This window comes from Megalops cyprinoides, chromosome 4 (genome assembly GCF_013368585.1).
Source record: "Megalops cyprinoides isolate fMegCyp1 chromosome 4, fMegCyp1.pri, whole genome shotgun sequence".
NCBI classification, from domain to species: domain Eukaryota; kingdom Metazoa; phylum Chordata; class Actinopteri; order Elopiformes; family Megalopidae; genus Megalops; species Megalops cyprinoides.
In genome coordinates this window covers 24,445,262-24,472,053 of record NC_050586.1, presented here as the reverse complement: position 1 = coordinate 24,472,053, position 26,792 = coordinate 24,445,262, and the positions used below count along the sequence as shown (strand labels likewise).

At 38.9% G+C, this 26,792-nt stretch overlaps 1 protein-coding gene across 2 annotated transcripts in view; it reads left to right on the top strand.

Annotated features, from left to right (window-relative positions):
• Positions 1-19,080, top strand: part of rbm19 (RNA binding motif protein 19) — a 40,733-nt gene extending 21,653 nt beyond the window's left edge. For both annotated transcript variants that reach the window (XM_036526905.1, XM_036526904.1), the window contains exons 22-24: positions 11,934-12,039; positions 15,031-15,151; positions 18,706-19,080. In XM_036526905.1, coding sequence (XP_036382798.1) covers positions 11,934-12,039; positions 15,031-15,151; positions 18,706-18,788 — 310 coding nt within the window. In that variant the 3' untranslated portion in view covers positions 18,789-19,080. The remainder of the gene's footprint in view (positions 1-11,933; positions 12,040-15,030; positions 15,152-18,705) is intronic.
• The last annotated feature ends 7,712 nt before the right edge of the window (positions 19,081-26,792 follow it).

Sequence of the window (26,792 nt, the reverse complement as noted above, 5' to 3'; positions counted from 1 at the left end):
CCTGAAATGAATTGGCTCCTTAATCACCTGACACTCTTTACCATGAGATTTTTCCTTCTGGTCAATGAAATCTCCTGCTGTTTTCGGTCACTTCACCTGTCCGATTCATATACATGGTGCATTGATGCTGCTGCTATGGCTGACATTATGAAGTAGGTTGAGGTTTTTTTTTTTGCTCCTCCCCTGAGAAACAGACTGCTTGAACAAAGACGGTGACAGCAGGAAAGGATGTGCAGTAAACTGTCCACGGTTTGTGTGCTGGGCAGTAGGGGGCAGTGTGGTTCTGTGGCAGTGTGTTCTAGCAGAGGAGGGGAGTGGCTCTGTGCTAGGGGACAGAATGTAAACGCTGTGGTGTAGCAGCACTGAGCGTGACTGCAATACCAGATTGGAATAAGTGCCACACCACAGAGAGGGGCAGATCATACGCCATCCGTGCTGTATTTATGCACCACTCACTCCCTGCACTACCATCTGACTTTTTCCATAGACATACACCTTATGCTTTGGCTGAATAGATTTATGGTGAGTGTGTGTGTGTGTGTGTGTGTGTGTTTTTTTTTGTTATGCTTTTGGTTCTCTTCCTGTGCTGCAGCTTCACCTATGCCTCTGATGTTCTTTACTGAAATTCACCACCCTGCCTTTTTTATGTTTACTGAAGTTCTGGACGCTGCCCAGTTTTGGCAGTTTGTTCAGAATCTGTAAATCTATCCATGCATGCCATATACCATTTTGTTCAGAACTAATTTGTCTCCTGGAAGATACCACCAGGAGCCCAGTCCATGACATGAGGAATTTTAGGTGTCCTCCTGTATGAAGTGAAATACCTTTCAATTGTTGAAAAAAATGTCAACTCATATGCCCCTTCCGAAACAAATGTCAGTACTACAGTCTCTACAGATACTGATAGTATAGATCTGGACTGTATACATATCTGCATATGTACACATATAACAAGCATGCCAGGGGGGCATTGTACCTTTTTAATGCAGAAAAAATACCAGTTGAATGACACGTGATTGTATTCTCAGAAATTTGTAAGCTATATAAAAGTGTTTAACACTTTACAAGCAATAAATAACCATCTACATAAATTGTGATATAAAGGAGTATGTTTTGCCTATGCTGTTTGTAGACTCTGCCTTTTAAATTACAAAGAACAAAGCAAACAAGTACCTGGTCTTTCTCAGTTACTTGCTATTTTTTGCTGATTAAAATGTTTCAAAGACAACTGAATAAACCTATAATAATAACTGAATAAACCTTGATATGCACATACACATAGGGACTACACCAGGACTGCTGATGGCAATGTAGCGATTCAGCAGAACACCTAATCAAGATGTTAACATTAGCAACACTTGATCACTAGCTGGCAGTATCTTACAGGTATTTATACTGGAGATGTCTAGACAAACTTTGTGACACAAAAAAGTGACATTAGCTGACTTTATTCTAAAAAGGTATGCATTTTGACCACTTTTTATTGAATAGACATGCAGGCCTTTTTTTGCAGTTAAGACAAGCTCGCTAACCAGTGTATATTAGCAGATGATACTCTGGAGTGTCACTTTGCAACACTTGCCCATGGGCTGTGTCATTTCACTATGTTAAGTGTATAGTTAAGTGTCAGTTGTTGAATCAGTTATTTTAAAACTCTACAGCTAAAAGACAGAAAGCTATAATTTTCTATAGTAGTGACTATAAATAGGGTTTTCTGGTGATTTTAAGAATAGGTATACATTTTACAGTGAAACGACGCGTGGAAAGTTGTTTTGGGTAAGGAAAAAGGCATCATATTAAGTGGAAGGATATTGAGTAAGATGACACAAATTGGGATTTTCTGTGTTTTGATTCATCTTAAGTAGAATTATAGTGTGTGAAGAAATGGGGCCAAATAAAACTATATGATCTTGAGCCTGGGTAGCTTTCTTCACTCTGGGGCTGTTGCAGTTGGGACAAAATTGGATCTGCATGTAGCAGACAAAGTAAAAACACTCAGGATAACTAAAAGAGAGAGAATGAGGGCTACTAAGTCTCACCGAGTCAAAACAACTGTATATGCACAATGTACGCGATTCAGTGCATCTGCAGCCTATGTTTTGTATGTTAATGTGTTTTACATATGTCTTAAAGTATATGTGTATTCTTCAGCAGATTATAGTTCATTCTATACTTTAATGCAATTCTTTTACATAGAATTAGAGATCCATGCGTAATTTGTGGCCATCACCTATGAAAAAACTATATAAGTACCCTCTCCTTTCTCCATCTGTATTCTCTGCTACCTCTTTGACTCACCCCAGTGGGCTTCTGCCCTAGGAGGCGCAAAAAGAACTTTGACTGTGTCTCAGAAATGAGTCTCCACTGGACTTTTTCACCACCAGGTGCTGAAAGGCCTCAGGAAGACATGCTATTTTTAAAAGCTGCCATCACACCTATGTCACAAAGATGTATGCATAAAACAAAATCTTACGCTGGCAAATCAGAGCCCCACCAATCTTCCAGGAGTACCTCAGAAAAGGCCGGCCTGTGGTATACCTCAACTGTGGACCACAAATCCCTATGGCATTACAAGTGCTCAGGGAATTATTCTGATTTCAGTTCCCTTTTCGTTTGTCTCTGCCACCTTCCTCATTCTCTCACTTTGTTTCCTGCATCTCTCCGCTGTACTTTGTCTCTCATTTCTTTTCCTCTTTCTCCATCTCTCTCTGTCTTGAAGGAGGCTGCTTTTACATTAACAGTTGCAGGCGTGTGCTCAGTGCCTTATCAGAATGCGGAGGGTGATTGTTGGCCTGTCTCTCAGTGTGAGTGACGGTTCTGGGTTTGCTTGTGAAATGGCTGATTTTTGTCAATGCTTGTCTGCAAGGCCTTATCTCCAAACCTTATATTAACTGCCTTGTCACATTGCGGAGGCCCTCCCTGCCCCACCCCCTTCTCCCCCACTCCTCTGAATGCATGCATGTTCTAAACAACCATATCTCCTGCAAACCAGGTGCGCAATGAGGACTGATGTATAATTTGTGCTGAGAATTAACTGATCCTCCATCAAAAACACCCATCTTCATAAAGCAACTTAACTGCTTTAAACTATAAGAAACAGTTCATTTTAACAGTTACAGTATGCTTTTGATCAAATTTGTATTTGCTCACACTCTGGCTCACTCTACAGCCAGTATTTTCAGAATATAATGTATTTAAAAATAAAGTGAACTCTGTTTATAGAAATCGCATCCATCCGTGGTGTGTTAAGGGTAGTTTAATAATATTTTCACACTATGTATTTACATTCCAGTATGGTTTTGACAGTTTAATGATCTTGCATGTTTTTACCATTCAAAGCCAAGGTAGTAATCAATCAGTAACAATTATTTTCAGACATCCAGTGTTGGCCCATTTGAAGATGTCTGACAGTAGTTGTTATACCTGTGCCTGTTGCACTTCACATTTAATTATGACAGGTCCACATATAGGATCGCGTCAAGACTTTCTCTGTAAAGATAACTTTCATCATATACAGTCTGAAATTGGTCCCAGTCTTTTCACTGTTAGTGGTACAGATATAACTGCTTCATAATAAGACCATGTAAACTAGCCAGAGTGATAGATGGATAGTTACAAAACTTACATGCTGGACTACAAACAGACCTGAAGTGTTTTGATGCTAGCAATCACAAGAAAACTGCTTACAGCTCTTTACAATTCAAATTTTGGGTTATGCCTCTTTTGATGAGATGCGATCATTCTAGGCTTTAGGCACTATATCCTGGAAAGAAATCTATGTTGTCCAACAAGCAAAAATTTTACTGCCCACAATAGTAAATGAAAAAAATGCTATCATAAATGTAAATTAGTCCTATTATGTGAGCATTCTGAAAATAATGAAAATAAACACCCCTTCCCAACACATGAATGCTAGCTGTTTTGAAGAGCATAAGCTGTGATAACACAGGGAATGATCTAGTCTTTGGTGTAGTGTGCACCCTTTTGCAACACACACATGCACCGACTACTTTGCTAGCCAAGTCACTGCACAGCGGTTTGTCAAAATGTAGGAACAGACTTCTCTCAGCAGATATTTTAAAATCCCTACATGGGGATTGGTGCGTTGGTGATTCTAATCAACCTTGTAACTTGTGTGGGAGGCAGCTTCCAAGGTTCCTGCACAGGTCTGGAAAACCTAAAAGTGGAAAAGGCATGTAAAAGTCTGAAAATATTTGTGATTCCATATGTTTGTTGTACTGTAGTCTACAAAATATCTAGGATTAAGACATATCAAATTTACTACTATATATACTGTATATGTTGGAGAGGGGCATGGGTGCTGATGTTCTTTCAGGTCTGATAACTGTTATCGTTCCAACACAGCAAGCACACAACTGATCAATAGATTGCTAGCAAATATGTGCATTAATAACATGTTTGCCATTATTTGAATAATTGCAAATATAAATTAAGTGTCGGACTGATCTGGTTATGAACAATCTGAACGTAATTGCTAGATTTAAAAGGACTGATTTGATTTCTTCTCAAGCCAAACATTTCCTTGAATTAACATAATAAGTACGACTTATAGCCTAAGCTCCCAAATCACAACCCAAAAAACAGATTGTGCAGGTCTGTAAATTGAGGTCTGGCTAAAGTGTAGAATTTTCAAATGCATGTAATGTGCACAAACTGTAGGTTTCTCATTGCCATTTCTATTCTACTTTGAAGAGAGAACCCCCTTTTAGTATTCCATTTGAGACAGAGGAGGTGCAAGCAGTCTTTGCCAGTGTTTCCCAGATGGGGTAAATTCGACTGAATGCCCTAATTTTTCTTGAAGGCAGTGTGAAACTTCAGCCCACCATATGTGTATAGGCTTAACTTTTTTAATCCTGAATGCAAAGTTGATGTGCATATCCTCATTTGAGATGTACATCTCATCCTGAGACATTCAGATGTGGTTTTTGAAAAATTAAAGTTGCCACTTTTTGTGGCTTGCTTTCAAGAGTTGCAACTTTCTAGCAACCCAGCGATGATCCCAGCCATGCTATGAAAACTCACTGTGAAATATGGCAGGGGGTTCATCGTGTTTTTGGACTGCTTTGATCTACAGGTCCTGGAGCCATTGATAAGGTAGACTGAGTTATGCCTTCCAACATGTACCAGGACATTTTGGCTGGAAACCTGGTTTCCCCTTGCCAAGAAGCTTAAACGTGGTTGAAAATGTCTAGAATGACAGTGATCCAAAGATTTCATCCAAATCTACAAGCAAATGGTTAATGGAGAACAACTGAATCAAACCTTCATGGCTCGAACTCAAGAAGGCAGTTCACAAATACAAACTAAAATAATAACCCAGGAATAATGGACAAAATTCCCTCCCCAGTATGAAAATTTACAAGAAGCATTTTGAAAGTGTTATACACACTAGAAGAGTGACCTGTAGGGGTGTGAATAAATGTCTCTTATGTGTTCTAGAAAAAAAATGATTTAGGAACAGTGTGACCTTGCTCCACTTTGCTTTGAGCAATGATATTAAGAATAAAGTAACATTACTAAGATTTTAATTAAAATTTGTTTTTTACAACCATGAAAAAGTAATGCATGTAAAAAATGCATTTTTGTGCCTATTTTGTTGCTATGTTTTGTCCAAAGGGTGTGTATAAGTGCACAGGGGTTGTTTGCCAACAGCAGTAGTTAATCACCTTGCTCTAATTGAATACAACCCTAATAACGGCTTTTCACACTTAATTTTTATAGCCAAGGGTTATTCTTAACCCGGGGCTATGAATTGGCCCAGGGCTATCTTACCCTCCTTTAACACACATACAATCTGTAACCCAGGGCTAACACTTGGCCCTGAATTAATGATTCACAGATGTGCACTGAAGCCAAGCATTAACAGTGGCTTGACAAGCACAACTGGCGAGCAGTGCTACCTTCTATTCTCGTGCAGGGTACAACTGTCTGCTCCTAGCTGCTAATGTAGATAACTGATAACTGCAGGCGGCTGCAGGTGACTGTTTCCTGTTTCCTGACAGTTTTCTGTAACTTTGTAGTGAGCACTCTGCCTTGTGGTCACTGAGGCTACATTAGTTATTGCCATGGCTTGACACATATCTTAAATTCACTTGTTAGCTAGCAAGCTAATCTATGAATATTGTGAATATTTGCATGACTAGGGCAGTTTCAGGCATCATGTGAATAATGTTTCATGTAGTTAAAAAAACCTGTTAAATTTTATCCCTCCTCTTACTATAGGTAGCTAGCTATGTTAGCCTTAAATTCATCCAGTGTTGATTATGATTTGTAGTAGTGATGGGCACTCAAATTGCAATGATATTAAAAATGATGTACTGTACAAAAATTCCATATCAGGGAATGTTGTTACAGCCAGCACAAATTTACTGATAAGAACAGTGGGTTGAATTTCATTATATGAAGAGTACTGTGTTGGTAGCTTTGTAGTAGCTTTGAGAGTGAATTGCAGCTTCTTCAACTAAATCAGCTTGCTAGCAGGAGTAAGCAAGCTGGCTAGCAAGTGTGCAAATTGTTTGCTGCCTCTCAGAGAGGTGCGGAGCCTGCAGAATTAAATACAATACATTAAACATTTCCCTGCTGCATTGCCAAAAGAGGTGGCAAGGACATATTTAAAGTATTAGCCTGCACTGTAATGAGAGTAATTTTATTTAGTTTGCTAAATATTTCTGTTTTTATATCTAGCTAGCTGGGTAGCGCTGCTGTACAGCATGGTTACTTTTTGAGAAACACACAGAAGTGCATATTAAGTTATTTATGGAGAAATGCCATCTCCGAAAGGGAAAGCACTGCACATGTAGCCTAACAAATGTGAAAGAGGTCTGCAACTCTGCGAATGAGCTCTGAATCCCTGTTATCGTTGTGCCAAATGAACTCTAATCGCCAACATTGAATTGTATTGGTATTGTTAGTATAGAAGTAGTTTTTTTTTTTGTGAACTGTGAGAATAGTGTTGTTTAAATGTATTAAGTTCTCAGAGGGAATTACAATGTTCATAGTGGACAAGATTGTGGTGTCTTAGCTAAATTATAAAATGGGAAAGACAGTGTCTTCAGCTGTTATAGAAGTAATTGACAGAGGATATGAAAGGTAGTAATGTCTGATCTCTTCCAAACCAAGAGCCTGTTAATCCCCATTTTAGCAGGAGCCAGGAAAATGTCTCATTTTTTCAGCAATTTCATTCAATTAACACCAGAAACCCATTTTCAATTGTATGCAGGGGACTGCAAATTGCATCAGAATAGGAGTAATTGCAAAGTGATGAGTTCATAAGAAATTTCCATCTTGCTTGGGTACACTGAAGCTCATACAATCCAATCACACCAAGAACAAGATCCATCCCTCTCTTGGCAGTTACTTTTTAAAACAAGAAATCCCGGTCCCAGGTAAAATATTTGAATTTTTAGAAAGCTGCTTGTTAGTCAGTTGCATTTATGATGTTTTCTTGTGAAACTGTAATCCAAAATAAATACCGAATGGGAGTAGGAGATAGTTTAGATGGAAATAAAGCACAAGGGATTAGTAGCTACATTTCTTGAGCCCATGGTTTCATCTAAGAGTAAATTAACCTCACTCGCTTTCACATACATCAGCCAAATGCAGTATAAAATAGTCTTAAATTTTTGTTGATCAAATTTTGTAAAATAGGTTTTATACTTGAATTGAGAATTGTGTAATACAGTGCTTGTGGGGATGCCACCTACTGGTACAGGATGATCTTTGCAGCTTTTGAAATTTACAGCATTTTATTTGATGAGTATAGGTGGGAAATTGCAGACATAGACTGTGCCGTACAAACTTTTGTTTCATGAGTACACATTGTGATTTACAAATACTTTGGCATCATTTTGATGTCATAACAGAGCCCTGATGTGCATTGTGGCTGCAATCTGTATATTTGCATGGGGCCCCAGCCATTTAGTGTGCCCCAGAAACTGAGCTGTCAGATGATTTAAAAAAAATTAATTGTGACTAAAAAATTTAAAAATGTCATAATGGGTGACATTTTAATGTCAAAAATGCAAACTGATAACAGCGGTCTGGTGAACCAGGGAACATTAGTGAGTTGTGTTAACCTTGTAGTGACTTCGGACAGTGGAGTTTGTACAATAACAAAAAACAGTGTCTTCAGAGGAAGACAGCAGCATACCAAATAAAAGAATTAGACGATATTTGAATGGCCTTGGTTAATAAAGTAAATTTCACACAGTCTGTGTGCATACTTTCAGTTAAACAAGTGCAAGGGGTTGCATGTGTATAATGTACCTGTGTTTGAAAGACGTGCAGCCTTGCATAAAGAAATAAATACGGTAGGTTTTTTTTCATTATTTCTAAGCTTATTTTATTTTAGTTTATTGTCCGTTATCTTCATTATTTTTTAATTTAATAAGCAATTTAAAAGCTGGTACAGTTCATTGTGATTAATTAGCCATTTTATTCTATTAGTAATTACACAAATTATTTGAAACAGATTATTATATCTCAATTGGAGCTTTACTGGTGGGCGGGTTGACAAGTAAACAAGTGGTTGAAGTTTTAATATGTTCAAATGTTTGTGACTGTCTTTTTAATTTAGTGTATGGCCTTTGGTGGACTTTATAAATTACTTAAGCAATAAGAGCAAGAAGTTAGCCCCTTTAATTTTCTTACTCTGCAGTGTTGTGGGTGAAACTTACATGTTTTCCATTAAAATTTGCAAAAAACATTTGTGAATTGTTAACTACATTAACCTTAAAGCTCCTTTATACAAGTGACCTATATCCTGCATCCCCGTGTTGGCCAACTACATACACAGATTTAGCAGTCTTACTACTGGTTAGCAAGACAAGTAAGCGGCTTTTTTTCCTTTCTTTAAAATTCCTTACGACTTTCTCTTTCTAATCAAGTATTTCATATTTTTATGTAGTTAGGGTTCATTATATCTGCATATATGGTGTTAGCATGCCACTTAGTGCTGTAGCTGATTCATGAGCACCATTCATGCGTTAGAAGTGACCTTTTATTTTACCCCTGTTTGTTTACATAGAATTCTGAGGGGGGAAAATTGGTTGTTAGGTACAGCGGAGATAGTCTTTGTCTCTAGTTTTAGGATGCAAGGATTTACTTCAGTGCCAATATGTAAGGCAGCAGCTAATCACTGTATGACGATAATATATAACAAACTCTGATATCAGGATAAGAAGTGCAATCTCCAACTGTGAAATGAGTTTTCGTGGTGTCGTGAGTGTTGTTCATCAGCTTCACACGCAGTTGTATTCTCTTGAATACATGTAACATGGCAGGTTAGCTTGTTAGCTGGCTAACTAGCATGCTAAGTAGTTACAGGTCCACTCACAGGCTACCCACATCATTACCTTGCTAGTCAGCCAGCTAATTTTTGTTTTGGCTAGTCATCTCATTAGGTAAGTCATAAACTAAGTCACTAGCTAGCCAGTTGACACCTTAGCCAGCTAACATGCTAACTAACTACTGAACTAAGTCGAGCTAGGTTGCTTGCTAGCAAAGTTAGTAAACTCTGAGTCAGTGGCGGTAGTGGGCACAGTTCTTCCTATTTTAATGTTAATGTTAGCTGGTGGAGTGTTGGTGGTGTCGACAAAGATATCACTACAGATTTATCTCTGGTAGTTAACGGATATAATTTACCTTTCAAATAAAGTCGAACATTTTCAGTTGGGGGAGTGGGGAAGATACCTTTTTTATTCCAAGCCTTGCCTGGCTGAAATCTGTAAATGTTAGAAAAAGAACATAGTAGTATTTTCTGAATTAGTACACTATTGTATTTTCTGTATTATTTTAAAGTAATTTATTTATTGTATTTACAATCAGTCTTATTGGGATGAGCATTGTATTAAATTAATTGTATTGCATTGCAATAAATTAATTTTCTGTTAAAGTTTGAATGGGATTGGTGTGCCAAGATGTTGCCTTCACACATTCACTTCTCAGAGTTACTGCATAGCTTTCATTCTGGGGAAAGCTTACCATTGGTGAATTCATCAGGTTGGTAAGGAAAGGTGGATTTTCTTGAAATGAACATAAGGGGAACTTGGCTGTGTTATTTGGCTCCTGATTGATGAATTAATATGGCCATTTTGGCTTTGTAACTTCTGCAGAGAAATACTTGCAAGGCTCTGCCCCACTAGGAGTGATGGGTTGTGTCCAGAAAGGTGCTGAACAGTCAGGATTCTCATCCCTCATTATTATACTGGCACACTTGCGCTGGTGTCTGATTGATCAGGCTACAGATGTGTTTTTTGAACCCTAGTGCATAATGGAAAAATGAGTGATTCCAGTCCGTTAAGGGACAAAATTGACCTAATGCAAATAAAGGCATATTGTCTTCTTCACAGTAAGGGCAGCCATAGTAAAAGTTTCTGATAGAGTAAAACTTGATTCGCCGGTTGAATTACAATGTAGTGAAGGCAACATGATGGCTTTAGGCAGTATACTGGTCAGCTGAGCTCTTTACTGAAATTTCTTTTGATGAAAGCAGAATATTCTTTTTGCTCATTGGTTATGATTTTATGGGCAAGGAGGTATTGCTATATTTCCACTATTTATGACTGGGGGATTTGGTGAAACAGGGCCCCTCTTTCCCTTTCAATCTCTACAGCAGACTCCTCTCCCGAAGTCTTTTCTCCAATTCAGAAAATCAGATAATTGACACAGTATAGAAATCAAGGGAGAGAACAAATGAAAAATAATATTGAAATTCAAGGGCTTTTTTGGTGCCTCAGTCAGTTGAATGCTTTGGTCCCCCCACTCAGCATTCCCATTGTAATACTAATACCAAATTAGTAGACCCCCGAATCTTTAAAAGGGAGCCCTATCAATGTCAAGTTCTGTTAATGCGCATTAAAATGTCTTTTAAACAAGGCTTTAACACAGACTTTTTGCTGGGTTTTTGTCTAGACACTGCCTTTGCTTGAAGTTACTGTCGGCCAAAATGATACAAAATCCAGTTTCAGTGCAACCATTTAAGTTCACAAGTTCCCTCACAACTCATAAGTGGGCATGTATAATAAGATGTTAGGCAATAAGACAAAAAGCTTTTCATTTTCTAAGGCTTTTGTGTGTTTTTTCTTGCCCACTCTCTTGCTTTGAATATTAGATTTAGTACAGATTTATGCTGTGTTATTGAGGCTGTTATGGGCTTTCGTAATATGAGGTCATCTTGCAGTTGTCTAAAGATATATTAATAGGACTAATATAGTTGAATTATTTAGTTATTATATTTGTCATGGTACAAAGCTGTTGTGCTAATGACAATGATTGTAATAATGATATGGCGAATTTGTTTGACACACAAATCCATGTTAATGTCAGTAATTGAAAGTTGCCCTGTAAATGTTGCATATTTAATTTCCCGGGAATAATGTGTTCAGTATATGTATATACCATTAATCTTTTGTTTTTAGTTTAAATGGGTTAAAACCTTGTCTTGGCAATGTTGTAATCCTTGGCCTCAGCAATGGTCAATTTGATTAATTTTATTTTACTCTAATTAAGTAATTAAGGTCAAAGAATTCCAAGAAAAATAAAAAGCTTTGTGTAAGTAAGTATGATCTGTTTTATATATTTTGTAAGAATTTTCATGGATCAGTGCACTTTTTAACATTTTAAAATATAGTAGTTATTAGTAACTGTGGTGTTTTCCATATGATTGATCCTGATGATATAATTATCTTATGCATTAAATGATGGAATTGATCAGTCATTTTTCAGAATAGTATAGAACAGTGTAGAAAAAAGGGGAACATATGAACTACAGTTTAGACGGTTTAGATGTAGCTCCTCATCTTTATTTAGTCCTGCTTTACTACTGCTGGCTGACCATTCTAGAGCTGTTCAAATCCGGGTTTTCAGCTTGTACCATTTGAAAACTGGATATAAAGAGTGTCCCTCCCTTTTAGTACCTTTGGTGAGCTGAAGACGGTGCGCTTACCTAAGAAAGTGAGCGGGACTGGCTCTCATCGGGGATTCGGCTTTGTGGACTTCATCACCAAGCAGGATGCCAAGGTGAGAGCATACATTTGTCAATCTATCTGCCTTTCACAGCTTGCCATGCCAACTCAGTTTAGTTCTCAGTGTTGAGTTGTTGTGTGACCTCAACCAAAACTATCCTTGTAGGAACATCCAAGTTTCCCGTTGCTGGTGAGCCTCCTGCCTAGAACAGATACACAAGAGTCCCTGACTTAGGGGTGCTGTCATTGTCCCTGTTAGTGCTTCTCCTTGGCTAATTGGTGTTTCCAGATAACAGTGGCTAGCCATGTGGACCTGAGTTAGGCCAGTATGTGCCCGCCTCCTACATGCCCCCATCCTTAGTAGGAGGCTCACCAAAGCAGTGATAGGTCCAGACACCTGTTGCTATCACAAATGAAACTCTTGTTTTGTTGGGCTCTCTTCTTTGTTATTTTCACAAGCTTGGTGCATGAAAAAGAAACAAACATATTCCTTCCTCCTCTCCTTTCTTCCTAGCGCACCTCCTTCTTTATCTTCAGTTCCCACTCCTGTCACTCTGCACCTTCCCTGCTTTCTCAGTTTCTCTCAGGACTGGTCTCTCTGGTCAGGTTGATAATGACAAGGTGGTGTGACACACTCATCTCTCCCCTCTCGTGTGTCTGGACTGGCCCCACGAGGCACCTCTCCCTCTGCCATTAGAGGATCACACTTCCAAAGGTGTGGCATTGTCCTTCCGGAGCACCCTGTGCCGCTGGTCTGCTCAGCTTGCCCCTGCCACAGGAGGTGTAACCTCCCAGTCATGCCACCCCCAGTTCTTTGCCCTCATCTTAGAGGTGGTGAGCTCAGTAGGAGAAGGGGGTTAAGGTTGAATTACAAAATCCTGCAGCTAAGTTCTGATACTACCTCTTTATTTGCCCAATTATTCACAAGATGCTGCATCAGCTTCTGGCACAGTTTACATTTACATTTACATTTATTTATTTAGCAGACGCTTTTATCCAAAGCGACTTACAAAAGTGCATACAGTAGGTACAGCGACAGTACGGGGACAGGGTGTGTACAGTTCCACAATGAGACAGTTCTCAGCTGAGAGCAAGGTCTGTTTGAGGACGCAGTACTATCAGATTTTTACAATTACAGCCTAAAGGGCAACTAGTACGATACACTTTCGAACGGCAAACTTCAACAACTTCAAACAGCACGATGAGCGTCAGGGTAAAGGCGGCAACAAGAGACAAAATTTAAAAGCACAATTTAAAAAGCACAGCAATTTACGACAGCACTGATGGGCGGGGGGGGGGGGGGGGGGGGGGCAGCAATTGTGTGCTGGGTCAGTCCAGGTAGAGTCTGAAGAGGTGCGTCTTCAGGCCCCGTCTGAAGGACTGGGGTGAAGAAGCTGTCCGTAGTGAGACCGGGAGTTCGTTCCACCACTGGGGAGCAATGTAGGCGAAACGCCGATGTCTGGCAGAACGAGCACCTCCTGCCTTGACCATGCAGGGAGCAAGGCGTCCAGTTGCTGCTGAGCGTAGGGGTCGGGCTGGTGTGTAGGGCTGGATGAGTTCTTGGAGGTAGGCAGGGGCTGTCCTGTTGACTGCAGAGAAGGCGAGGGTCAGGGTCTTGAATCTGATCCTGGCAGCGACAGGAAGCCAGTGGAGGGATTTCAGCAGGGGAGTAACATGGGAGAATTTGGGGAGGTTGGGGAGGTTGAAGAGTTCAAATCAATCATTAGTGTTTTTGGATAGAAAGGAGAAAGGCATGACTAGGGTTGCAAAATTCCATTCTTTTCAGAAAGGTAGGCCTGATCCAAACTGAGAATACAGTGTTCTCACAAATGCATGATTAAAAAAAAATCCTAAAGTTGCCAAAACAAAGGAAAGTAACTGTGGCAAATTTTGAAATTCACTGTAAATATTCCCACAAATTGCAACCTTAGGGGTGACAGTTTTCTGGATTTGCTGGTAGTGGGATTCAGAGATAGTGTGTACACCTCTGACACTGTGAGCTGTGCTGCTTGGTCCACCTCTTTGAGGTGCCCCCCAGAAGATGTTGGATGTTTTTGTACATTTTAAATCCTATCTATCCCAGTCATTTTAATAGAGGTAAGTTACATTTTGTGAGATTCATTGCTTTTACTGCTATTTTTGACAGTTTTCCTTCCTCAGTGGACTTTAAACCAATTGGATGACACTAAGTAAAAACTGGAAAGGATATCACCTGCCACTTCTTGCCAGATATCCCTGCAGCAGCCAGCTGTCGTCAGTCCTTGTTACTAGTCTTGATCAAAGGATATTGATAAAACACATACACACACACACACACACCCACACACACACACACACACACACACACACACACACAAACACTTATTTATTCAGCTGAGTCTCAGTGAAAGCTGCTATGTTGGCAAGTGACAGCTGTTTGTGAGCACCGTGTTCGCACCTCTGTCACGCCCTCCCCCCATTCCCCATTAGCACACTGCACTGTCAGGTTAAATAAACAGCCAGCAGTTTAAATGCCTAATTGCTGTTTTCTCCAAGCAAGGTGGCACCTTTGCGGGTCATAGTAAATGGATGCACATCTTTGTTTGCTTTCCAGTTTTGAATGTTGTAAACCCCTGTTTGCATAGGTTGAAGGTGGGCAGTAGAGTGTTGAAATCAGTTATGAAAACTTGACATAGGAGAACCACCCCTCAGAAACTTCAGCAACCATTTCAGTGTAGACCAATAATCTTTATCATGTTCTAAATCTTTTTTCCTTCTTTTCTGAATTAAACTTTTAACCACCATTAATCGGTTATATTACCTAATATTTGTTGGGACTTTATTACCTATGAACTGGTGGTGTTTTGAAAGCTGAACGGTACTTACAGCACATACTTTTGTTTTAAAATGCTGTCAGACAGCAGTGAGTTTACGAGAGACTGTCATAGTCATTAACACTATTTTTGTATTACCTGTGGACAGCCCCAGCAACCAAGCAGAAACACTCTCACAAGGTGTGCTTCGATGGCTGGATTAATCCCCTCTCTCCTCTTCTCTTCCTCTGCAGAAAGCCTTTGCTGCTCTGTGCCATAGCACCCATCTGTATGGCCGACGGCTGGTTCTCGAGTGGGCTGACTCAGAGGAGACGGTGGAGGCCCTCAGAAGGAAGACAGCCCAGCATTTCCATGGTAGGAGTCCCTCTCCTTGATACTTTACTCAGCACTCCCCTCCCACATTATGCCAAAGTTCATTTGTCATGTCATGGGGCTCCCAAATTGGTTAAGGCCCTCTTTCTGAAGACAGGCTTAACCCTGCAGGCCAGTACACTTGAAGTTTTAATCTGCGCTGTATTATTACCTGACAGGGACCATGAGTTCACAGCAGTGGCATGTTACTGCCTCATAATTGCTCAGACTAATATCAAAACATAAAAAAAATGCATCCTTTGGGGCTACCAAGTAACTCCGTGGTTAAGAATTTACTTTGAGTCCAAGCTGAGTGCTGTAGCCTGAATTCAGTCCCAGTTCTGCCATCAGCCAAACTGGTTTTGTTCCACCAAGGATGGATAGGCATTTAGATGGGCACACTTTTGAATTCTGCAGTGCCATAGTGCAGACAGTGTTTAATCTCTTATACAGCTTGTCCAGTGTGACCATTTACCTCTGCCTAGTGTGACCTTGATTATAACTGTCTTACTGGTTTGCATCCTGTCTCATTTCTTCTTTGTAAGACTCTCCTTGTCTACGTCATCTGTGTGCAGTATGTTCTGGTGTAAGTGTCCCTTGGTTTTGCCCAAGGCGGTGCTGTATCATTGTTAAGACCAGTGTGATATGGCAATGGTGAAGAGCGGTGTGAGGTGTCAGACAGTCAATACCATTTCAACATGTTTGTTTAGAGAGATATTTAAGCTGTTCAAAGCTCATGCCTCAATCAATCTGTCTTGATCTGTGGTTTCCTTCATCAGCATTTCATCCTGGGTAATCAATGCCCTCTGAACCTCTGCTCACAGTGAGGTCTGAAAGTGAACCTGTGATCGCACTTACAGATACACACATGCACCAAAAGGAGAAACAGCCTGAGAGAGTGTAGTTTACACAGATAAAGATGTTGTTCAAAAATGCACAGAAACTTAAATGGATAGACTTATGTTCTTTTTGGGGTTTCCATTATTTATAAATAGAGGGAATTGTACTGGAATGTTCTTCAAGAAGGAAAACCTGCAATTCTTTGAGAGATGAAGCCTTGGTTACAAGTGGTTTTTGAGTAGCAGCCCTACCATAAATATCTGATGTATGGTTTTTGTTGAGACTGGGTCATGGAGATGTAGATTCAGTTCTGGGGTAATCTTTAACACCAATTTTTTTTTTTTTTTTTTTTTCTTTTTCACTATCAGCTTATAGCCACTGTTCTTGCAGTTTTTCCTGGTTTGGATTATGCTGTCATGGTTTTCCCTTTCCTGTGACACATGAAATATTTTTTCTGTTTCTATGACTGAAGCACATGTGAGTTGAGCACCCAGCATCTGTTAGATCCTTCATTTTGCTTAAGAAACTCACATATTAGTGTTGATTTTAAAATGTCTTTTATATATATATATATATATATATATATATATAAATATAATATTCACCTCTCTGTTCATCCTCTCCTGTACTCTTCTATTGTTGATGTTAATGATAGTGGTGAGTCAGTGGCCATGCTCTGCTGCCTGTCACTCTATTTAGAGTTTGCCTATTACCTCTCCTCAAATCCAATTTCCCTGCTCTATTGTGCTGCCTCCGTGTCTATTCATTACTGCCAAGCAAATGAGATTGGTGTGCATACTCTCCTGGGCAGCAGAGAGTGTGATCGATCATTGACAAGAAAAATCGAAATTAATTATTGCTTATTGATTTCCTTCACCCAAAAAGAAAGCGGCATCAGATTCCTGTTTCGAAGACATTGCAACTTCTTGTGCTCCCTTTTAAAATGTGTCAGTCAAGCTTTGAGGAAAGCATTCAGCAATGTAGAGCTGTGTGAAAGCCTGAAAATAGACACTGAGAAGAGATTTGGGTGTCTGTCCTCTTCTTCTTATCTTTTATTTGTAAGCACATTTTTAGTTGCATGAACATCCATTTTCCTATCACTTTCCTATCACTGCTCATCATGGTTTCATTTGTTTCTCTGTGCTCCTGTTTGTGTGTCTTTATGTGTTTACTTATGTAGCCTGATGGTTTTGAGCACCTTCTCATTCCTTATAAACAGAGAAACCATTGGTATTTTGGTAATTTGGTTGCAACAGGTGCCCTGCTGATTAATTTTGGCAAACAGGGTAATACAGCTGAACATAGGTTATTAACTCTTAAACAAAGGTTTTGAACATATGTTGAGTTTAGTCTGTAGTTAACAGAAATTGTTCATAGTTTTTATGTTATTAAAAGTGCAGAAATGTATAGTGAAATACTGTAACCTGCATATTTCATATATTTGTACTACTGTCAAACTGGTAATCAGAGAAAATGTTTCACAACAGCAGTATCAAAAAGTGGCAGTGTGGCTTAGTGGTTAGGGAAACTGGACTTCTAAACCCCTGTTCCCCCAACACACCCCCTTCCACATACATAGTGCACACACAGTTCTTAACACACTCTCAACTCAACAGTATCTCCATTCTCTCTGAGTGGCCCACCTGATTTTGGCATACACTACTGCCCATAACTGTGTGCAAGTTGCATGTCTCCTAATTACATATAAACCATTTATTTACTCCCTAAAACCTACTAAATGATTTAATTTCAGGTATATTATCCAGATAATGAATATTTTCTGCTTCTTTGATTGAGATTAGCAAAAGGCTGGAGTTGATACTGTACAATGATTGAGGTTCTGTTGGATATAGTTGTAAAATGCTTTTGCAGTGAAATGTTTCCCAGTCCCTACTTTCATAAAGTCTCCTTTGTCAAATGTGAACACGGTGTTGTTTAATACACAGTATTTGGTTTTTTGTCATTTCACCCAAACAAGTGATAGAGCAGCTACCAGCTTTTAACAGTACTGGTTAACCAGCACATACTCTGCACCATCATCATCATGTTCAGGTGAGTGAGTGACATGGGAGTAAAAGGCTATAGCTGTGGAAAGCGTCTCATAGCTCCCACAGGTGCAAACTGGGTCAACACATAAAAATGCAACAACTATGAAGGGAAGGTGAAGGCATGTCTGTAGGAGGGTAATTGGGGGCCCTTTTGGACACATTCAACCTGTGTTAGTTGGGTTTTGGTGGAGTGAAAGACTAGTTTGTTTTCTTCATATCTGAGGTGTAATCATAATGAGTTTGTAAATTCTGCCTGTTGCACCTTTAAAATTAACTTAAAATGTATCCAGTACTACTAATGATGATAATGAAGTTGATAATGGTGATTGTTTTAGATATCCTAAAACACTGGCTTCTTGAATGCAATGTTATATCACCTTGATCTGTACTCCACATGTCTTTCCCTGTCATCTACCCTCTAACCTAATTCAGCGCTGCGATATAAAATATGATTACCTGAATTTATTTTTAATTTCACATCAGCTTCATTACTAAATGATAAAAGCAAGGTTAAGTTTTGAAAATTGTTTTCAGAGAACAACTCTCAGGGCCCTTGAATGTAATGAGCCCAGAAGCTACTAGTGTGTGACTTGATGTTATTAGCGTAATTCTTGAGTGAGGAACTGGTGTCTGTGCTGTGCTTATTCATTGTGCTGCTTCTGCTTTCAGATGCCCCTAAGAAGAGGAAACAGTCAGAGGTGTTGGAGAAAATCCTGGAGGACATGGAGGGAGGTGGACAGGGGGAGGACTGAGGGAGTAGAAGCCCAGTTCTGTGCATTTAATGTTCGGATACCATCTGATCTACGGAGGCAACACATTCATAGAGCCTTATAGTAAACGTACACATCAGCTGTGACTTTGGACATCTGCAAACAAAATCACTCCTACATGTCAGCGGTTTGAAATATTTTCTTCACAACTGCCCAACACAGGGCCAAAAATGGTATAAATGAGCAGCCTAAAACTAAAGCGCAGCTCAGTAAAAAGGAGAAGTGTATGTTTTCTATATTAAGAGACATGGCCTATTCACATGCCTCTTCCAACCCAACATTATCGCTGTAAGTAACTTCCAGTCATTTCCTCTGAAATTCCCTTCTTTATCAGAGATTTATATCTCTATTATTTTTTCATTCATATCTATATTATTTTTTCATTTGTTTGTGAAGCATTGCCCACTTGTATCATTTGAAAAATTATAAAATGCAATCAGTATGTTGTCTGTTGTGGCAATGTGCGGAAAGCTATCTCTTTAATAGTGAACCATTGTAAAGAGCTGAATTTGTACATATGAGCAAGTCTTTTATGATCAATTCTATAAATCTTGTTATAGGACAAAATAAAGTACTTTCAGAATTTTGTATGAAAAGTTTAATCAGATTTTCACAGTGGCAATACTTTACATTCAGCATTTACCCCTTTTATTTGTACATCATTACTTACTTCAGAGTCTAACACATTAGGTGTTGTGTTCAGTGAGTTGGCCTGATATTCTGATTGCCTATCAGTATTGCAATATTTAAGTCCAGGACTTGAAGCCCAGCTTTCATGTATTTCTTGACTTTTGACTGGACTTGTTCTTGGACCTTCACCTTTAAATGATTCAGATTTGCACTTTCAGGCAGATTTAATCATAAATGTTAAAATGAATATGTGATCAAATAAACTGATCAAACCTGGTACACATCAGCATCAATGATGTGGAGGGCTCAATCACTGAGGATCACAAAATCCAAGGTAGTACAACCCAAGGTGAATGGTAGTAATGATAGCTATATTGTATACAGTGTGTGTAGATTTATTAGAAACATTGATCTTTTAATAAAAAAAAATAGTTTTAATGAAGCAAGTACTTTCCTTAGAGCACAACAATTCAGTTGTGTTTTGTGTTTCTATATTGACAGTGTTTAAGATTGCTTTGCTTTTATATAACAAAAAATTGCACAATTCCTCAGAAAGAATTGTGCAGAATTATTAGGTACAGAGATAATAGCACAACTATTACAACAAAATTTTAGGCAGAACCAAATGGAAATTAGAAAAGGAGATGAAAACTGTAAATGAACAATGTCTTTAAACATTACTAACCACAAAGGCAAGAAAAAAACATGTTAAAGTTCAGTCTTAGTCCCTTCACTTGTTCACATAGCCGATCTTCTATCCACAGAATCAGTCAAACTCTTCACCTGCTGAGGGTCAATAGACCTGGCTGCTGAGATGACTGTATCCCAGAGAGCATCCAAACTTGAGAACTGCTTTCCTTCAGAATAAACGAGGCGCTTTAATATAGCCCAGGAATTTTCGATTGGATTTAAATCTGGTGAGTTTGGTAGGCAACACATGAGGCGGTCATCTTTAATACCTTTCTGAGCTAGCCAGGTGGTTGTGTAGCGGGAGGCGTGGGAAGGAGCATTGTCCTGCATGAAAACCATTGCTTTCTTGAAAGCTGCAGGTTTCCGGTTGTACCATTGTTTGAACAGAGTGCTCTTAAGAAACTGGCAGTAGTTCTCAGAGTTGGGCCCACAACCTCATTGTTGATTATTCCTGCCCATACCATAAATTCCTCCACCACCTTGCTGCCTTTGAAATCTGGTCGGAGCTTCCTGTCCATGAGCTATCCAGCCTCGAGCCCATCCATCAGGACCATCTAAAGTTACCCTCATCTCATCCGTCCATAATACTTTGGAAAAATCCATCTTCATGTACTTCTTTGCCCATTCAAGACGTTTTTCTTTATGTTCCTTTCTCAGAGGAGGCCGGGTTTGTGCCTTTTTCATCTCACAAACTTCACAAAGTACACTACATCTGGTACTACGAGGTACATTTGGCAAGCCACAGCTTGTGAATATGGCTGAACTGGTTTGTAGAGGGTTTTTCTTTACCTCTCTCTTTATTCTTCATAGAGCCCTCTGATTCAGCTTTCTTCTTTTCTTCTCCACTCTCCTCTTCCGCCCTTCTTGAGAATTGTTCACAAAACGCCTCACAGTTCTCCAGTTTCTATTCAAAACTTTTGCAACTTCTCTCATGTTTGATCCCTCAGCTAGCAATTTCACTATTTTATACTTTTCATCAGGTGTTAAGTCTTTTTTCTGCCCCATCACGGTACCTACTTTAAAAGTACCTAATAATTCTGCACAGGCAATGGAGGCAACTTCTTACTTACTTCACCTTCTGGTTGTCTGACAAAGAGGACTTGCACCCTATATGTTCACAGTCACTGCTGTGAACAATTTAGATAATCAAACAGGCTTGAGTGAGCAATTAAAGCACGGTTAAACCTCCAAAAACACGTGTACCTAACAGTTCTGCACACACTGTAAACATAATGCCATTGTAGGAATTCATTACTACTGTAAATTATTCATACAACAAAGATAAAATGCCAATTGTGTATGAAGTTACCATTACGGTTTTATATGTCCCAGAATCCAGCACACCCTTTGAAAAGGTGTTCAGCCAAGGTGGCATCCAACATTGGACTGAGTTGAGTAATACCATCCTCTCTCACTCTGGCTTTCTGAAATGAAACGCTGATTAGGTGTTGTCCCTTTCTGCTCTTAAAGTATGTATGTTTATATGTCAACTTTTGTATACATTTTCTGTCTCTGATGCATGTAACCAGTATAACTTCATGGTCTACACTGTTAGCAAAGTTTTTTTTTTTTTTTTTGCTCATCTTTTTTTTTTAATTCAACAGTAAATAGGTGTACAGTACATTGCTATTTTGAAAAGTAAAATTTAAAAAAAATTCACAAATTTGTTGTACCTGTTTCTTTTAAATCATCTAAGAGGAATCATAATATGATTAGAATCTCTTAAATTTTACATTTCTTATGTAATGTTGCATTGTCATGTTTAAATGTAGATTTGTTTATACACACATGCTACTATGTGTGCTACGTATTACAAGTATTAAAAAAGAGATTTTTTGGATTCAATGTCACTCTCTCCTTTTATCTAATTTTTGGTGGGAGATCAGATTTTTTCCCTCATGCCTTATTTGTGACTTGAGACTTGACTTTGACTTGGTTAATTGAATTGGCAACAATACTGTTGCTTATACAAACATTTATGTAAAAATGGGAGATTACATTGGCTCATGGTTGCCACATTTTTTCATTTTTACTTTCCCTTCACAAATTTAGAGAAAGGACAGTATACAGAATAGAAAACCCACTGTAATGAACTTAGATGATGCTTGTTTAATGCTTACACAATCCAATCTGACAAGCAAATGTGACTTACATAAACATTTTCAAATACATTGGAATTAATTTAGAAGTTTAACATCTGAACCATTGATACTTCAATCAAGAATGTCAAAATCCAGTATGACCATCAAGAATGAGAACAATTGTAGACTAATTATATTATCAGCTGACTATGTTTCCTTTCTTGTTTAGAAACAGTACTTTAGCAATTAGCAATATTCAAGTCATCACATACTGTACTATAATTCAAGTGGTTAGTCATTGTCCATTTCTAATTTTCATGACATTGTTCCATATATTTCTCCTGTAGAGCAAAGATTTGAGGAAAAAATTCACATTACTATGTCAGTTTTTGAGACAAGTTGTCATTGTGTGTCTACCAAGGCTGTCTTGAAGATATTTTATCTTCTGACCTACTCATGGCAAAGCCACAGTCTTACTGTCATTTTACATCTTTTTGCATGTCCCAATAAATTTCATGACTTTGAAGTTGATAGAATCAATATTAATATGTCATATGTTGTTGGTTCCCCATAGTTTTATATGATGAATTACGGTTGGTGGCAGGATCATCTAATATTCTTAGAAATATCTATTACTAGAAAGGCAAACATTTAACACATCCAGGATACTGAGATATTTAGCGCTGTTGTGTGGGAGATGTTTTTATATAATGTATTTGATGTGCAGGAGGATCTGAAAATGTAATTTTGGACCGGCAGATGTGGAAAAGGGAGTCCAATGTTATATTAAACTACATTTAAGACAATTTAATACAGATCCAGTGCAGGGACGTTTCTAGCTGTTGAAAAGATTCGGGGCTTAGACAAGTTTCCCTTTGGCTTGTCTTTTTTTTTTTGAAGAGAGATCAGCATCGGTAGGTTGGGGAGGTTATATCACCCTTTATAATTAATAAATATTATCACACCTTTGGACGCAATGCCAAATGACTCACTGAAATAGTACTTTTACTTCAAAAAGAAGTAGTCTTTTGGGTCATGGAAAAAAACATTTAAATTGATACCAAAAGTATATCTGAGTGTTTCATTCAAAACCTGCAATGTCTTCAAGGAGGCCTTGGTAGATAAAAATATTTTTGTGAAATAAAGTTGTTGATGTGAAATTTTCCTTCAGAGGTCAAATGCATTCATGAAATTTTGTGAAGATTTGAGCTGGCCATACCAATATCAGAATTGACCACCCTCATTGTTGTTCCTATGCTCTTATACAACGTAGTTTAAAATGTGTGTGAATACGTAAGTGCACTACATAGTATAGAGCAGAATACAAATAACCATGCAGTTACAGGAATAGGTTTTATTCACAATACAAGCTATGACCAGAAGACCCTGGCTATATTACATCAAATGAAATATGTAATTCATAGTTACAACTTGAAGATTACCTGTATCAAATTTCTCACATAATATGTTAATCCAATTGAAATGGCATATAATCAGCTTTTGACCTAGGGCTTTGGTTCATGTTGACTGGTGTCAGTCATGTCTGGTGGAAACAGCACTACATCAGATAAGTTACATTTCAAGGTGTCACCTTCAGTTTTTGTAAAATAATTCCACACTGTACAATATTGTGTGTTTCCTCTTCAACCAGCAACGCTTAATGAGATTGCAGTTGTGAAACTTCAGGGTTTAACACCTGTGACTCGTTTCATTAATGTCAGTACAACAGTCAAGATCTTTGCTGAAAACAATGCAGCTGTCAGTGACTCCAAAGTTAATTTGTGTATTACTTTCTTTGACCATTAATTCTCTCCATCAAATATAAGTACAAGTCAATTTTTTCATTTTCATTTTTATCATGGCCCTGCCACCACCCCTCTGTTGTGATCAGATGAAGTAAGAACAATCCCTGCCCCCTGTCGTTAACTTAACTACATACATGACCCTAATTCTTGATTCCTGTATGATGTATTTGTATACTTTTTGTGCTTTTATGTTGGGTTTGGTTGAACAAACAATATCCTAAAATGCAGTTTTGTTAAATGAAATTGAGGGTTATTTTTATTGTTTTCTCTATGCTTTTTCTCCCCCAACTTTGGAATTAACAATTCTACATTAAGCTCACCTCACCACAAGATTCTCCACATGTGTGCATTTGCACAGTCACACAGAACATTGTTTGATACACTCCCACACACCCAACAACTATTTTTCAAGACCCACAGTGCACCCTGCAGAAGAACATGGCAAAAAGAGGAAAGCATGAATCACTAAATGGTGTTAATGAGTGGTGTGATGCAGGGACCCTGGATGATGTAACTTGCCCTAACGCTTGTGGAACGAGGCCATTTGTGTTCCGCTGTGTTGAGCCATTGTTGGGTAAGGACAAAGCTCTGCCTCAAACTTACAATGTCTTGGGATGTAGGGCTCAGCCTCCACTCAGAATCAGAGCCAATACTGACTATTCCACTTGGGAGCCTCCAAGATAAGGTGTATAGTTTTGCCTTAGCAGCACATTATGCCGCAGCATAGAAGATCTGGAAGACCTATCAGTTGTACTTCCATCAATAAGTCATTCATTAATTTCACTGTGCATTGATTATGCTTGCACGTACACCTAATTTGATAGGGTAGGGTTGTGTAATTATTGCACGAACGATCGCGTGATTATTCCCTTGATGAGTATTTAGTGTATAGTCAGGCCATTGGGACAATTTACCCAACACAAGTCAAAGGGGCTTGTGTTCAAAGTTTCCCCCAAATGCTACAGCTTTGCCACTCAGGAGCTTTGAGTCAAGATTCGGAAAACACTAACTGGTTTCGCACACAGCTCTTCTCTCAACAAGTTCTTAATTAAGGTTAACTGTCAAACATAGCAGTGCAGTGGGGATTTCTTTCTTTGCCAATTAAAAGACATTTTGGAAGGTGTTCAGAACAATAAGTAAAAAAATTAGGTTTGTATTTAATTTGCTGGGAGTGATTTTTTTTTCAGATGTGGAATTAACTAAATTGCATGCGCAATTAAATCATTTTTAATTACCTCAAATCCTATAGAGTATGAATTTGGAGGTTACTTAAATTTTGTACTGGGCTAGTTTAGGACATTAGAATCACTGTTCCATTTTTTCTTTTCTCTGATGGTGTATTTTTTCCAAGGTTTTAGTTTTTCAATGGTTTTAGTTTTCCCTTGGTGTCATCCTCACCCTCAGGGTTTGAAATGTGAACTTTCCGTGTTCCTGCCTTTGCAGTAACATCATGATATCACTACAGGTAACAAATATTTTGATTTTGAGAAGTCCTTTGTTGCCTACAGTTGTTTAAATCTTACTATTGCATTATTTTTGTCTTGTGTGAGGTAGCTTTTTTTAAATATTTAGCTGAGGACTGTGTCTACACATTTGTGATTCCCCACTCTCCTCTCTTTCAGACCCCCATCAGCTTTTTCCTCTCTCCCAATTTAGGCAATCTAAAAAGGGAACTACAGAAACACGGTTTTCATGTGAGAGGCAATTAAAATGCTGAGGTGCCGACAAGGCAGGAATACATTAGTGTGATTTCACAGCCTCCCCTTCCCTTGCTGAGCTACTAAAGATGTACTTAATACCCCCTCAGATGCACCTGCCCCAAGCATATGGAGGTGTCTGCTGTTGAGGCCTGAGATGTGCCTGCACTGTACAGTCAAAACAAACCTGCGCAGACCCCCTGTGTGCCGTTTCATCTGCCATAGCCTAACCTAGGCAACTCTCATTCTCCAGCTCCACAACCCCTGCCTCCCTGCTTGCAGATTGGGCAAGCAGGAGGTCTGGAACTTACAGAACTGATGGAAAACCATCTATAACTGTCTGTCGTCCTATCTCTGTCTCTCTCTGTCTTCACGTCAGTCCATCTCTAGCTGCCTGTCTTCCCATTTGTCTCTGTCTCTCCCTGTCTGTCTCATTCTGTGCCTGTCTCCTGTTGTTCTCTGTGTTTTTCAGCCCCTGTCTGTCCCTGACTTTCTCAATCTGTCACTCTGTGTCAATCTGTCCATCTGTCTCTCGACTTTTCACCCTCCCTGTCTGTTTCTCTTTCTTGATCTGCTGCATGTGGTCAACCTTCTGGTAGATGAGGAGTACACTGAGATTAGTACAGAACGCAGAGGCTTATATCCTCAGATGGTGTACTTTGTGGATAAACCAAATACAGCATAAGCCGCTCCCTAGTTAAACAGTGTATACGTTTTTTTATAAAAAAAAAATCTTTTTATTATTTGATTTGCCAATAAAATGGGCCACTGGATTCTTATGGCCAAATATGGAGTTGTCACCACAATCATGTCATTCTCAAAACTGTTCAAGGTTAGAAAAAAGAGGAGGATGTCAGTGGAGGAATGGTGAATCTGGGTGAATCTAGTGGGTTATAGTCAGATGAGTGATGTGAGACCTGTCTATGTCTCAGTGCTTGTATTGCGTGTGTTCTTGTGTTTTCTTTGTGTGTGCCCAATGTCCATGTACATTCTTTTGTCTGTGTGTGTGTGTGTTAGGAACTGGTTGGGCAGCTCTGCAGTTAACAGGGCTGCCCTGCTGGGCAGATGTGGAAGCCCCACAGC